The sequence below is a fragment of the Dunckerocampus dactyliophorus genome, chromosome 7 (assembly GCF_027744805.1).
Source record: "Dunckerocampus dactyliophorus isolate RoL2022-P2 chromosome 7, RoL_Ddac_1.1, whole genome shotgun sequence".
In the NCBI taxonomy this organism is placed as follows: domain Eukaryota; kingdom Metazoa; phylum Chordata; class Actinopteri; order Syngnathiformes; family Syngnathidae; genus Dunckerocampus; species Dunckerocampus dactyliophorus.
The window spans coordinates 7,309,765-7,326,314 of NC_072825.1; the positions used below are offsets into that span (position 1 = coordinate 7,309,765).

Consider the following 16,550-nt stretch of genomic DNA (forward strand, 5'->3'; position numbering starts at 1 on the left):
ATGACCTCATCTTAGTCCTCAACTTCCAGTTGCATTGTTGTTGTTTCCCCTACGCTTGTTGCCGTCCCTCCCGCCTCCTTCTAAATGTCATTTTTGGCCAGCGGCTGTTGAAGAAGGAATAGCGAGTGATGTGTGGGATAGATGGGGGGAAAAAAACGACAGCCCAGTGTGTTAATTGAAGGCCCCGCAGGCAGAAGGAGGCCCATATTTGGGGGACGAGGGGCGCACTGAAACATTAAATATTAACACCCTCTCTCATCTTTGCCCCCTCTGTGACACCCGCTGATTGTGTTTTTTTTCCCTTTCAGTCCATCAGGACACTCTCTCGCGCCTGTTCATCAAATTGAGTTTCCAGCTGTACATAAATGAAAAGAGGCCAAGCAGGTGGGGGAGGCTAGCACGCTAACAGCTTCTCCTTTCTATTATTGTGAAATTTGATTTGAAAAGTAATGAGATTCCATTTCGTATTTCTATCCATCAGTATTAAAGATTTCAGTGTGTTCTCTAATAGGAGTAAGAGGTTAGCTTTTTAGAATGTCGGGCTAACTCCTTTTTGGCAGCAGATCATCCATCCAATCTTTTTCTATGCCGCTTATCCTCACTAGGGTTGTGTGGGTATGCTGGAGCCTATCCCAGCTGACTTTGAGCGAGAGGCGCGGTACGCAGCAGATCCTCCCGCCAGTTGTTATTACCGCACCCTTGCACGATAGAAATAAACAGAAAGACTCAAAATAAGTTTAGTTTTTCCCTGAGATCATATTTCCCCTCTCCTGTTGAAAAGTATTGTATGTATTGTATTGTTTGTTTTATGCATAATTTTAGCTGTTGGAAAATTTAGTAGATCAGCAAATTTTAATATTTGTGATTTTAAAAATAGAGGAATTTGTATGTGCTCTATACGTTATGGATTATCCTAACTGATCTTTTTTGCAGTACATTTAGCGAGTGAAGTTTACTTTTACAGTTATTACCGCATATCTCCACACAATATGTTAGATGTGGTAATACCAGAGAGCGATGAAGGGTATGGAATGATTTTTGGTTAACGACAATGTTTGCTTTATTCAATACTGATGTATTTCTCGCCACCTTATGTTGTATATTTTTAATGTGAGCTTCACAGCTCATGTTTTCATCTATTATGATCCCCAGAAATGTATTTTCATTCACCCTTTCAATGTCCACACCATATTTGTATTTGCACATGCATATCCTTTTTTGTGTCACACTTTGACACAAATATTTTGCTTTTGTGACAGCTCAAATATCTAAACAACTACATCACAACATAAACAACACAAAAAAGGGTTGTTTTACTGTGTGCGTGTGCATTTGTTAAAGTTTCCCTACAATGCGTAACCTTCTGCATGCTACACACCTCCACGTTCTTCCGCTTCCTCTTTGCTGTAATGTATGTTTTTTCTATTCAAATTCACATGCTACGCTCTTATCAAATGCAATTCTGCCACCTTGTGGCCGTTTATGGCTTAAAACTGCTCTAAAAGTGACATCTATTAGTGTGCGGTTGCTTCATCACCTCTTTTTGCCGCCTGTGCAAAAAAATGTCAAAATACGTCTTTGTGATCAGGCGTTCGAGTTTCTAAAAACGTATAAGTACGTCTTAATAATACCCACCAACTTGCACGATAGAAATACACAGAAAGACTTAAAACAAGCCACAAAGTCGAATCCCACGGTAAGCTCGCTCATGCATGAGCAGATGCATGTCATGTGCTTAACACGGTTCTTCCTCTTTCCAGTTACTAATAACCACCACCTTGCATAACAATAGAAGTTAAAATAAGACTCAAAAAAAAACGCTAAGTTGAATCCCACTATGAACTCACTCATGCACGCGCACATACAGTACGTGTCATATGCTCAACACAGTTGCTCCTCCTTCCATTTACTAATAATAACCACCACCTTGTGTAATAGAAATGAACAGACTGATGTTGACCACATCTGTTGAAATATAATGTAAAAACAGCAAAGCAACAGAAGTAAAATGGAAGTGGTTACATCTTGGGAGGTATGTCACTTCACATTAAGATGAACCAAAGCTCACGCTAGGGCGTACATTCCGTCGGTCTTTTTTAATTATCTTTGCCGATTTAGCTGTATTGTACCGAGCAGCCAGAACTGAGCTGTGTTTACCACTTTCCTACCGGAAATGTGAAACCTACGTGAAATGTTCCTTTTGGGTTGTTTTCAGAAGTATTTGTCCTTTTCCAAACAGTTTCTATTTCATATGTTAAAGATACTTTCAAACAGAGACTGGGGGAAGAGCTCATTGGGTTACTAAAAAGCAGTGGTGGGCGGTGCATTTGGTCCTTGGGTCTTCAGTGGGCTGGCCAGAATTTTTTTATGACAGACATGGTGAGAGGCAGTATCAAAAAACGGAAAAAAAATAATGATTGTAAATATTTTCCATGGTAGGGTTTTGATCCGTCACACATGTAGCGCAATAGACTTGCTGACACTGTCCCATACAGGCGCTTAGTCAGGAGTGACCTCCAATTTATTAATAACTAAGACTGCCGCGATTCCAATCTTCTACTGATAATGACTTTGAATACATAGTTACCAATGACTTACATTACTGCCAGTAACTTTGAGTCAGTGACTAATTTCCACCGGTGATCGGTAGTACACCGGTGCATGTAAAGTTGGTGCTGAACCAAATGTAACGAGCGTAAATAGAACAGCTCTGTGACTAAGGGGTCAGACAACTCTAAACAAGACACTAGAACAGGGGTCGGGAACCTTTTTTGCTAAGAGAGCCAAGAAAGACACATTTTTAAAAATGTATTTCCGTGAGAGCCATATACAACTAAATGTGTGTTATTAAGCATGACCAACAATTTTAGAGCATGATAAGTCTCTGAATTATTATTTTTAATAACGTTGTTATATTGAAGCTAACCAATAATAAATACTGTAAAATACTTCTTCCCATTAATGTGACTTCTGTGCTTGCGGTAGAAAATGGATGCATGGATTAAAGTGCATAAAGAAGTTTTATATTTTGAATGTTATTTTTAACCCTGTGATTTCTGTCAAATAAAATTACAACAAAAACATTTTATTGTGTTAAAGCCAGAGAGCCAGATGCAACCACCAGAAGAGGCACATCTGGCTCCCGAGCCATAGGTTCCCTACCCCTGCACTAGAACATCATCTAAAGCAGTTCACAATCATTATTTATCTAACATGACAAAAATATAAAACATTTTAAGTAAAATAAATCTACTCAACAGAGCAGTCGATTCCTCCTCCTCAGTAAGCCACTGATGTCACTGTGGGTCGGCGAGCTGGCCCTCAGAGGCGAATCTGAAGTCTGATTGGCTAAAAAAAAAGCCCTATTGCTAATAGTGTGTATGTGACAGGGGACAACACTGCTGATTCTGAAGGCCCTGGGCAGATTACATTGATATGACAACACATAGAAGCTGAAATCTGATTGGACAAAAAAAATGAACGTACATATGCACTACTGGAAGCAGTGCAGTAAAGAGACACGCTACAAAACAAAATAATTGACTGTTGGAATAAATGAATACAATTTAATGGAACAAATACTAGAATGTAAGTTGTAAATGTACTGAGTAGAAACATTTAAGCAAAAATCGTGTAAAAGTTATTGTTGACGCTAAAGAAGAAAATTTTTACTTGAAGAAAATAATAGATCCTGCTGTGTTCCTTAAAAAAACATGGCCGACAGGCTGCCAACACGCCTTTTATCATGAGATTTACCACAAATGTATTTAAAATTGTGCCACAGTTTTAAAACATTCATGCATATCATTTTCAGAACAATGTAACTAATCAATTACAATAAAAATACAGCTAACTACATTTGTTTTCATAAGAAATCCTTGTCAGCAGCAGTGTTATCGCAACTGGACAATATGTGTTTTCCTTTTACTGAATGTTTTTCACACTAACTGTTGGTCCCCTAATGGATCTAACACACAAAATGTTCATTAGTTAGTTTTGTACAAGTACGTGCCCTTTTCCAAGCAGTTTCTAACACGTGTTTTAGGATACTTTCAAGTGTGAAGATGATATCTATGCTTCTAATTTTCACACACAAATATTTCATGTCTTGCCTCAAATATTTATAAGCTTTCCGGTGTCTCATAAAGATTATGGTGTATCCGCTTGCCAAAGGTTTTGATTAAAGCTTAGAGATAGACCTAAAAAGCAGATATACAGTAATCATATCTACATGCACTGTAATTAGATACAGGATACATGATACTTGGATACTGTGTTAGTGTGTCTGGGCTTGTGAAGTGCCTCTACCTGAGCTAGCAAGTAAAAGTCACACCTGCAACCCCTGTGGCACAAACACAGTGAGGTCACAGCTGCTTGACGAGAAGGCTTTCTTTTCGAAACCATTTTTATTGCCTCTAAATAACTACAGCACAACAATACAAGATCTTATTTTGACATCGTCTTTCTGCCTTGCTTCTTCTGTGTTTTGAAGCACTTTGTTTTGACGCAGTCGAGCACTTTAAACACGCCTTCATTTGGATTCTGTGGCTGTGCTTGAGGGAAGGAGAGACAGAGGACGGGGAGAAGGACATAACTGAGTTTGTCTGATGTTCCCACGGATTTACGTAACACCGCAGAGTCAAACGTGAGGCTGTTAGCAAATTACCCTGCGGGGCCATAAATGAAACAATGTCTTCTTCCTGTATGTCGTCTTTGCATTTATCCTTATTTTCCTCTAACGGGACAAAACCACTCGTTGACCGCACCGCCCTAAAATGTGGCCTTTAACTCTATCGCCAGGACAACAGGACCCGCAAAGGGGAATCTGGCGGTGGGACAAAAGAGTGCGTAAAGAGATGGACCTTGTTGCCCACTTCAGCTCTGTGTTTGTTAGAGGAAAAAGGGGGCCACGAAATAACACACACACACCAGGACGAGTGTGTGATTTATCTGTTACAACTGCACACGCTGCCACGTTAACGCCATGTGTCTGCCACTGAGGAATGCACAAATGCGGCCAGCAGACGACACCTGCTGAGTCGATGCGGTGATGACTTAAGGTTGGGTTGCACTGAGTCCAATGTGACATGAAAAAGTGTAACATTTTGACATAGCAGGAAAAACACCTTCCACTCCTTTTATCATGCAAGGTGGATGTTGCTGTTAACTGTCACATGGTTGAAAATAATCTATCATTTTTTTAGATTTTATTTTTTTTTAGGAAATGTCATTTTTAGAAGATAGGAGAATCTCTGTCCTGAATGTCCTGAACTCCTGTTTCCATGCCAGTGAAATGTATCGAGCCAAATAATGCTGCCTGCAGAAGTAGCTATCTAGGATGTACGGAGCGCCACTTTCCATCACTGAGGTCATGTTGTTCTGCTTCTTCAGACAGCTTTTGACAGCTGAATCAACAGTGCCCCTGCTGGGTACAGCCAAGTAGTGCACTCCATGTTGCCTCAGTAGCTTCAAGGCACTATTCATCGACAGACTACTTACTTGTAGTCTGTTATTATGTTCAGCCCTAAGATGTGTTACTTCTGTTTATTGTCGGATGATTGGGACATTTTGTCATCGTTATTTACGCAGCAAATGAACTGTCTGGCGATTTATCAATTAGCGCAGTTATCTTCTATGATCTGTCCGGCTGCACCCGCTCAGCATATTTATGGAATATTATGTTTTGTCTTTTTGCTGCAGTTGTCTTGGGAATGGCATTTTTATTTATTTATTTATTTTTTTGCATCTTTTTCCACAACCTGCCCTCATGTATGTATATTTATGCATATCATTACCAAGACTATAGCATCATGTGACTGCATTATGCAAAAAACAGGACAGTAGTATCAGAGGTTTGTCTTTTTTTCCGAAATTGCTTTCCCAAGTTCTGAAAAAGAGACTTCGTATTATATTCGGGTCCATACGGTAATTCCTGTGTATATTCTTCTTCTTGTACAATTTGGAATTTTGGGGGGGAAATATGCCTATAAAGTCACCAAAAAATCACCTCTTTTACACATTTTCTTTTGGCTTTTTTGCAACACTGTTTCCAGAAAAAGGAGCAGTTGTAAAGTAAAGTAAAACATAGTCATAGTTATTCAAGTACTGCAAAATCTGAAATCCAAGTAAGATTAAAATGTCTGAAATCAAAGGTCAAAAATACTTATTTTATACAAGAGATATTTATACGGACATATTTTTTCTTACTATGTTGTGCCAAACCAAATCACTTATCTTGCACAAATTAAGCACAGTCGTACCTCGCCACATTGCGCTGTGAATTTTGGGTCTTCACTCTTTCACGGTTTCTCAAAAATATATTAATTATTTATCATGCCGTTTCATGGTTGAATACAGCCTATTATTAGTAAATGGATATTTAAGTAAGTTTTATGTATTTTTTGCCTAAATTAAACATTTTCAAGCACATAAATGTCTAAATGAACTAAAATAGAAATATAAGGCATTCAGAAGATGCATTCTAAGATGTGATACTATGCAGTATTCTACACTGGTCACTTGGTGTCAGCAATATTACTGTAATGTTCAGTGAGGCACACAAGCACCAGACTTGATTGCCTGAATAACAGGCTTTTATTGCAGGTTTGAAGTATCTCACAAAAGGCACAATAATCCCTGATACGAGCTGGTGTTGCGGCCGTAACCCACACCAAGCTAAAACTCTGAACTCCTGACACTGCCTCCCGAACTCTCGACTCTCTTATTATCTCTACTATATTGGTTAATACTAGGGATGTTCGGTAATATTGGTAGGCCGATGTTGTCGGCCCGATATTGGCATTAAAATGTAATCGGTCTACAGGGCTCTAATAATCTTAAAAAATGCATTTAGAAAATTATAAACAGGTTTTCTATGCTCTAACTACTGGGACCAATAATCGTAATAAACGATGGATTACTGCACGAGTAAATCTGAGCTATACTTCTTAAAATAAACAAAATAATCTGAACAGGAAAAGACATTTTGAGTTGCCAAAACAATTTTTATTTGGAAATATTCAGTTTTGCTGCAGATATTTAATTTTTTTCTTTTTTGCATTTTTTTCCACATCCCAAGCTATGTATATTTAATGCATATCATAACCTGATGATATCATCATGAGACTGGGCAAGATGTAGTTTCCGCGCAGAGCAAAACCACGAGTGACAACACAGATCTACCCCTTGCTCTACCGCTTGTAGCGTGACACTTTTTAGTCATCTGAGCTTTCCCGTGAGAGTTTTGTGTTTGCTTTTTACAGTAACTCTCCCCCCACACGCTGAACTTCCTCTCAGCAGTGTGTCACCACGCTTGCCTTTCACACTCGCCCTCGCTATTTGACGTTCATTGTTGGCTTGTGTGTGTTGCAGCAGCTGCCCTGCACCTGTTCTGGTCTCATCAGTGCACCGCTGACAGACTTTAGGGCCCTCACCCCATTCTCTGCCCCCAGCTTGATCCCACCCACGCTCACCCACAAACACATTTATGTCACTGTACAGTACAATATCAAATATACAGTGGACAGTGTCATCTAAACTAACCCATCTCGCTCATTAATGTACCCATGATGCAAGTAAGAATTGCAATTCCTTTTTTATTATCTCCTCTCGGGTGACTTTCAGCAAAGGGACTCTCGTTTATCACATTGGATTTCCTGCAGAGTCTTCCTATCTTGCAGTATGAGCTGAGCAACTTGCAAAAGGCTTCTTTTTTCTGGATGCCGTTTGGAACATTAGTGAGCCATTATCCTGTATTATCACAGTGCTAATAGTGTCTCCCCCTGCGTGCACCAGTATGTGTGTACAAAGACTCTGTAATGATGCTAATAGCATGCTGGAAAAGAAGCCAAATGCATTTTGTAGCAATGGAGGTCACTGTTGGATGAAGTGATTTGTGGAGCTTGCAGATAAAATGATAACCAACAGACTATAATGGCCAACTGTATCCGACTGTGATACAACAGAATTTATCTCAGCGTCTGGTGTCTGCTTTATCAGTTTTGACAAATTTTGTCAAATGTTGATGAAAGTGTTTACCAACTTCCCCACTAGGTAGAGAAGCTGTAGTGCTTCTGAGATAGTGTGGCAGGCCCCCGGTTAGGTGTCCGGGAGGGGCATGAGCGGCCGGGGGCACTATACTATATGTAGTCGTTCCTCGTTTATTGTGGTTAATTGGTTCCAGACCCAACCACGAGAAGTGAATTTCCGTGAAGTAGTATTCAATATTAATAAATGGAATAGTTTCGTAGTTGGATAACAAAAAAAAAACTGTTTATGACTTTCTAAATATGTTTTTTCCATTATTAGAGCCATGAACACATGAAATAACACCCCTATAGTCACCTTTACACTCCTATTATTCTTTGTTTACACCACATTGCACAGGCTACGGGATCACTGCAGGGACATAAGAGACGGTCACTGCTCATTGCAAATAGCATGCAACCGAGCTAACTAGTTAGCCTCCAAATTATTTGTTCTAAACCTAACAAAGGGTTTCAAACAGAGTAGGGAAGAGGGACATAGTAAGAAGACAAAAATGTACCATTTCCACACGGAACGGGATAACTTGCCATGCCATGTGCTGACTTCATGCAGTGTTTAGGTAATGCAGTTTTATGTCTCAACAGTGTAACATTACTGACGCCTAGTGACCAGAATACTACATATGATAATCGGGTTCCATTGAAAATGAATGGAGTAGAGGCGATGTCGCCTCCCATGTGTGCCGCCCATTATGTTTTACAGTGTTTAACATCTTTTTAAACTTGGGTGACAGTTATGAATCATCCAAATAAGAATTTCACTGTTTTTGGATTTTCCACTTAATGGCTTCCATTGTAATTTTTAAGTGACCTTATTGCTGTAGGTGACTCGAGGTTGGTACTTGTTCCTGTTTGCTTTGCCAACAGTCCACAAACACACACACACACACACACACACACACACACAATAGTCCAAATAAGGTTGTTTTGGACCACACACGCTCTCTCATACAGGCACCCACATACACCCTACGCCTAGGACCACAATGTGCCAGTCCGTAGCTATATGGTCACCTGACATCCAACAGCAGAGTTGCTGTTTAGGTTAGCGAGCAGACTGCAAGCGATCTTGTCCCGTTCTTTTTGTCTTACTTTTCTACTGGCCTGCATACTAAACGAAGAGATGTGCACTGGGTATTAAACAATGCTCTTTGATTTGATGTCCGGAATATGACAGTAGGTGAAATGGAAAGGCGAGAGCGTTTCTTTTGGTGATGATGCGTCTGTGTAGTAAAGAAGTAAAGAAAAGTACATAAAAGAGAGCCAGAGCATTGAAGATGTCTGTGCATTAACTTTTCAGGAGATGTGGGACTGATACAGTTCTCCGGGTCCTCTCCACTCTGCCATGTTGCTTTGAATGTCTGACACACACACACACACACACACACACACACAGTCTAATAGGCTGAAAGGAGCTCAACCTAGCATTTTTCTTTGTGCGAACCAGCTCAAATAGCCTTACAATAAAGGTTCGACACACACACACACACACACACACACACACACACACACACACATACTGTACTTAAGAGATGCTCATAAATATAACATCCATTATAGATCAACTGTAGATGTGTCTGTGTGTGTGCACATCACAGTCTGACCGTCTCTTTCCCATCTGTCTCACTACCCGGTCATGCACCCCATCGCTCACACACACATGCACACACACACACTTTCCCCTTCTCCAAATCGGATTATCTGGCCTGCATCAGCTAACGAGACCCCCATGTTGCAAGCCCGTCCTTCACCCCACACCCGCTCGTACCTCCCGTCCATTTCACACACATTTGGCTCTCGGCTCACGGTGGACAAAAAGGACTGCCTAATTATGCTCTAATTGCCCAGCTCTGTCTGTCCAGCTGCCTGCTGTGTAAAACTGATTGATCGATCACTGCAGGACCAAATATATAGAATGAATGTGTGTGTGTGTGTGTGTGAGGAGAGAGTGACACAAGGGGTTAAAACAAGTAGATGGTTTGAAAATGTTCATCCCAACGCTGAATAAGAGTTGGTCATGTACCTCTGATGCACTCTTTTGTAAGTAAAGTACAAATAAAGCAAATTTTCCCATACGAAATCATGAAAATAGAAAATGATCCGTGGGTCAAACTGTCACCCACTTACAGTCATACCTTGTATTTGTGTAAATTAACTCTTCTACTAGTAGTTAGTTTCAGTTTCAGTTAGTTTCAGCCCATTATTAGTCCAAAATAATATTATTAGTAGTAGTAGTAGCAGTAAAAAAAATGTGTATTTAAGCAAATGTTATGTATTCTTGGCCTAAATTAAGCATTTTCAAGCATAAAAAAATTCTAAATGAACTAAAATACAAATACAGTTTAAGGCAATACAAAACAATGGCCTGTACTACAGGTGAGGAGACAGTGACACAACTATGAGGTGTCACTAGTACGCGCCAGACGTGATGTCTAACGATAGGCATTATTTGATAATTATTTATCTCACAACAGGCACAATTAACATAATAATAATAATAGTCATCATCATCATCACAATAGTAACAAAAGTCTTATATGTCTTAAATGGCTTATTTTCTATGATTATATCTGCTATATTGGATAATATGACTGCGATTGGCTGGCGACCAGTCCAGGGTGTACCCCGCCTCTCGCCCGAAGTCAGCTGGGATAGGTTACAGCATACCCGCGCGACCCTAATTCGGACAAGCGGCATAGAAAATGGATGGATGGATATTGGATAATATGAGTGTAAAGGTGACTATAGGGGTGCTATTTCATGTCTAGAGGACTCTAATAATGGTAAAAATCGTATTTAGAAAGTCATAAACAGCTATATTCTAATATTCCGTTTATTAATGTTGAATCCTACTTTGCGGAAATTCACTTATTGGGGTTGAGTCTGCAACCAATTAACTGCGATAGACGAGGGATTACTGTACATATTTATATTTAAACCTTGCTTGGGCTTTGCTGTCCCGTCTCTCTACACTACAAGAAGCAAATCGAGTTGACGTGTTTTGCAAAAGAGCAAACAAACTGCGTAAGTGTGTTGCATTTGGGCTCTTTCGACATGTGCCAGCGAGTCACTTGATCTAATATGCTGTGGGTGTGTGTGTGTGTTTTCCCAAGCACCACTTACTGAAGTGAGGGACTCTTAAATCCTTAGGAGTGCTGCCTTCGGTTAACTTGCACATTCTTGGACGTTTGCTGGTTGTTTGGCTCGCGGTTTTGCACTGGCTAGATATCAGATGAGTCTGAGAATCTGTCAGATGAGAATTCATCTCAAACTCGTACATGAGAATTAGTTTGTAAGTACAGCGATGTTGGAGCCAACTAGTGAAAAAGAGCAAAAAGCAAATGAACCATAACTTTGCGAATGTCGAAGGTTAATCTATTTTTTTATTGTTATTAATTGTTATTCAAGTGTAAAAAGAAGTTAATCACAGTTACAGAAAGATGGTAGAGCCAACTAGGTAAACAGGTCATGATTATTACATACAGTGATGACATGGGCACAATGGGAGGTAAAGTTACATCAGTGTAAATGTCAGCACTTGACTCACTTTCGACCCCTGCCCGCTTTGAGGGTCATGCTGAATTATTACGTCTGACCCAGGTGGAATGCGTCTCACATTTTTCCCCATTATGCCTTTTTGTTTACCCATTCCTGCTGCCCTCTAGTTAACCTTCTGTCCTTGCTTCCTCATAACTAGGTGTCCACTTCTTCTCATCCACTCTTTCATCTTTCCTCGTTTCGTTATTAGGCCGAGACCCGTCACCTATGATCCCCCCAGATGTTCGCAGTCCCTCTTTTTCCCGCTCCTCTCTGCAGCTTTCTCACAACGCATCAATTATTCAAGTGTGGATTTTGTAGCTTGTAATATTGTTCATGTATTATTTATGAATGAGCTCTGCTGGGTTAGTCAACAGCTTGCTCTCCAGCCTAACTGTGGATATTTCTTTTATCTACATTATCTCACAACACTGAGTGCAGCATTTTATACAGTATATCTTTGCCAGGACTATGCTATAAACTTGGATTGACTTTAGAGTAGTCAGTGTACAACTTGTATAGTAGTACAGATTTACTATCCACTGAAAATGAATACAGCCAGAAATGCGGTTCATTGAGAAGAAATATACATTCCAACATGTCCTGTGACATTATAAAGCAAGTGCTAGACAACAATGGTGGTCACACTAAATATTGACACTGTTTCCCTCAATGAACCGCAGCACTCATGCAGCCCCAGGCCATGACGCTACCACCACCATGCTTGTTTTGCCTGCTATTTGGAGAATCATGGCTGGGTGTTAACTAATTTTCAGCGAATGGTAAATCTATACTGCCATACCAGCTGTACACTGACTACTCTAAAGTATATCCAAGTTTCATTTTGATAGCATTGTCCCTCAAGAAGATATACTGTAATACAACGGTTGCTGAGATATGAGGGCTATACTGGCTTTTTTGAGATACAGCACATGTGACCACCATGTAATCGACACATTTACTACCCATCCTTAACAGTCTTGCGTCATATGTTGTGTCTCCGCAGTGTGTTGCGCATCTGTGAACGTGAACGTGGCCCCGAAAGTGGAAGTGTTGAAAGATGAGAACGCCAAGCTGCCCTGCACCTACAAAATGTCACCGACATCCAGCAACACCATTGTGGAGTGGCATATCGTAAGTGGTGGCATGTCACTAGAGCTCAGACAACCTGAGCTGGGTTAGTTTCGTTAAAATCAGCTGTGTTCTGGCTTGAATGTGGAACAAAAATGGCAGAAAGCTTGACAATTGGAGGGACAGCGTTCTGTGAATGCACCAATCTTTAACCATTGCTGTCGGCTGTACCTCAGCCATCTTGCTGTGTTCAAAATCGATAGAATTCTTGTTTTTACACAGAAAAATGATAACTATAAATTATTAGAATTGAGACAAGAATTTAATTGAGACTTAACTTGTATTTATTTATTACTAACTAGGGAAATCAAAATTAACCCAATGTTTTTTTTTTAATTTTATATATTTTTTAAAATAATTTCTACAGTAAAATTTGATTGATAATAAACCAATACATGGCTGGCAACCAGTCCAGGGTGAACCCTGCCTCTCGCCCAACGTCAGCTGGGATAGGCTCTAGCAAACCCCCGCGACCCTAGTGAGGACAAGCGGCATAGAAAATGAATGAATGAATGAACCAATATAATTAATTAATTGTTTCTAAATACATAAACATTTTTGGAAAAATAATTAAATCCAAAATATATTTTTTAAAAAAGGTAAAACCTTCACATTTCGCCGGGAGCTTCATTGAAAAAAATACCATCCAATAGATCCTCCGGTTTACAACTAAGGGTGTGCCCTTTACTTTCTGCATTTATAAGACTTTCAAAAATCGAAACAGTCAACATAGAGTCATATTTTAACAGCAAACCTTTGACAGAAGAAGCTATATAGTGAAGCCGTTTTTTTTTTTTGTAATGTTTTATTAATTTATTTTTTTTACTAAGCTGTCCTTCGTGAAGTGGTGGGCTCATCTAGCTAGGGGTGGGTCAGAGGTGGTATCAATGAGGAAGGTTTGGCCTCTACAGATTGGAGAGACACATTACTGTTAGAACATTAAAAACTTTTGCAGAATAAAGGACCTTTAATTTTTTTCTCTTCTAAGGAGGATCAGGGAATCAGGAAGCGCGTCGCTTACCGCACTCTGGGCGGCGAGGCTAAAAGCGAGAAGGGCACCCAACTGAGCGGCCGGGTGAGCATCGACGAGGACTTCACCTTGACCATCACATCGGTCCAACCCTCTGATGAGCTCACCTTCCTCTGCTTGGTCAACGGCGGAACCGCTGGTGCCGGAGAAGCCTTGACTATGCTCAAAGTCTTCTGTGAGTTCATGTTTGTTTTACACAATATAGTAGGGGTGTAACTACATGGATTCGTCATCGGATTGTTCGGTATGCTATGAAAAAGACAAGTGGATAAGACGACTTGTTCAGGAGAGATGCAGAACAGGGCTACAAGCTGGAACTGTTAATGCTGCACTTCAGGCAATAAGGGACTTTAATTTCCTAAAAATAAAATAATTCAGATTGTTCAAACTGTTACTGCTGCACCTGTGTGCATTGTTACACTTTCTTAAAAGGAAACATTGTATATACTGTAGCCGTAACCGAGGTACGCACCGATCCGTGATCATGGCGTACCATTATGCCCCTAAAATATGTTGATCTTATGCCAGTATATGATGATTTTAGTTTATTTTATTTACGTTGAAGACTTAAGCAAGAATCTTTTCAATATGAGCGTATTCCACCACTACATGCAGACCGGTATGCAGCAGTAAGTTCATCATACGTCAATTAACCGCAATCTAATCACTTTTGACACAATTGATGAAAAGTTCAATCACACCTGTCATGTCTCATACTTGTCACATAAATGACACTTACCACTGAAGGGTGACCCCCCCTACCACCACAACGCTGTGAGTCCTTGCACCTCCCACGGCCACCCCCGATTAGACATTTGTCATAGAGTCCACATGCTGCTGATGTATCACCCGAAACTAGACAGCAAGTAGCAAAACAGTAGCTTTAGTGGTTAAGCTTTGAAATGCACTCTTTCGTGTTATCCATTAACTGTGATGTACTGGAGTTTAAACTCGTAAAAAGAGCTCAGTCAGTGGCCAGTGGGTGAGTTTTATTAACAGTGGAGTGTTTGACAACGCCGCAATGAAGTGCTGCTTCAAGCACTTAGTGCCCACAGCCTCGCCGCACAAAGCCGCAGTTATTCATCGGCCACATTTGTCCGAAGGAATCTACTGGGGGTGGGGTGAATTATATGACGTCTGTTGTGTGTGTGTGTTTTGTTTGTTTTTTTTACTTATGGAGAGTTATGAGGTCTCCAGAGGGGTTAGCTTGTTCTTGCTAACTTTTGCAGTAGGGAGTAAATGATAAGCCTGCTAAGGGAATTTTGGCCTAGTTCACTGACCAATAAACAATACTTCCATTAACATGACCAGGTACTACCTGCAGTGGTACACGGCTAGAAATGACAAAAATAAACACAAATGCTAACATTAGCGACCCCTGTTTGCTGAAAAATCTGCTTCTCGCTTATTATACGTACGGTGGAACCTCGGTTAGCGTATTTTTCAGTTAACTCAAAAAATTTACGCCAACATTTTGCCTCGGTTTATGTATATTTACGTCTTGTCGTGTTATTAATACACTGCGTGAGTCCAACTGTGTTCTTAATGTGTTTTTAATCACAAAATGTCCTTAGCTTGTAACAAAGAAGCTAGCTGGCTAATTCACAAAATGGAAGTCAGCTACGTAGCCCGTCTATGATGTCATCTGCACTTGACTCTCAAAATGTTAACTCGAAACACGTTTTTATGTTTTTACACGCATTAAACAACTCTAAATGCATATGAACGACGAATGAAAGTGACACATGAACATTAAAGGTTATGTTTGCCTTCACTGAAGACGATATTCTTGATGTGAGTGGTCCCAAAGACACGACACAGCAGCGAGACATCTGGGGTAGTAGAGGTATTTCATCAGTGCTGATCATCCATCCTTGAACAACCAGTTCCTCCTGGAACACGGCCTATTATGAGTCTGAGTCTTATGGAAAGTTGTGTGCTGCAGTGAAATGCGTCCAAGCGGAAACGGAGGTTAGGCTGAACTAATGTTCTGCACCACAGAGCCGCGTTTGTCAAAATTGTCCCCCAGTCGTGGGGGTGGGCAATGGGGTGGCTGGAGAGTAGCTCCGCCACTGGAACTGTCACATCAAGACTCATGTCTTCAATGAAGGTAAAAGTAACCTTAAATGTTCATTTCTCCGTTTCATTCATCATTTATACTGTACTGTACTGTACTGATACTATATGCATGTAAAACCATAACTGCAAAAAGATTAAAAACATTTTCGCTTTTTGGAACGGATTCCTTGGATTTACATTATTTCTTATGGAAAAAATTTATCCAATTCTCATCCGTTATGGTTAGAGCTGGACCTTCTGAAACAAATAAATGACGCTAACTATAAATGTATAGACATTAGGGTTAGGTCTTTTTTTTTTTTTTTTTTTTACAAGATGGTGAAAGTGTGTTTTGCCAAGCAGTGGACAGCTGCCGGTGATAACCCGACCTTGCATTTAAGCTGAGTGAAAAAGCGAAGAAATACGAGGGGATCTTGCACCTGTGCTGTTGTTTTTACAAGATCTGCTGTGTTTTTGTGTGTGTGTGTGTGTGTGTGTGTGTGTGTGTGTGTGTGTTTGGGTGAGTTGACCCTTATCAAGTTGTGACCGAGGTCACGGTGGAAGAATGCCGAGCAGGATATTTACCGCTCAACTTAATGAACAAGGTCAGCAGCCCATGAATGTGGGAGTGATGTTTTGTGTGTGTGTGTGCGCGCGCGTCGGGGGATAAAGGTGCGGGCGTTGCTTCCTCGGAATCATAATGTTGTTATCGTATCCTCACCCTGTCATCCTCTCTTCATCCTCCCTCA

The 16,550-nt window shown here is 40.4% G+C and overlaps 1 protein-coding gene across 3 annotated transcripts in view; it reads left to right on the forward strand.

Annotated features, from left to right (window-relative positions):
* Positions 1–16,550, forward strand: part of bcam (basal cell adhesion molecule (Lutheran blood group)) — a 65,965-nt gene that overhangs the window by 30,601 nt on the left and 18,814 nt on the right. For all 3 annotated transcript variants that reach the window (XM_054781346.1, XM_054781347.1, XM_054781349.1), the window contains exons 2-3: positions 12,589–12,716; positions 13,702–13,918. In XM_054781346.1, the coding sequence (XP_054637321.1) occupies positions 12,589–12,716; positions 13,702–13,918 (345 nt within the window). The remainder of the gene's footprint in view (positions 1–12,588; positions 12,717–13,701; positions 13,919–16,550) is intronic.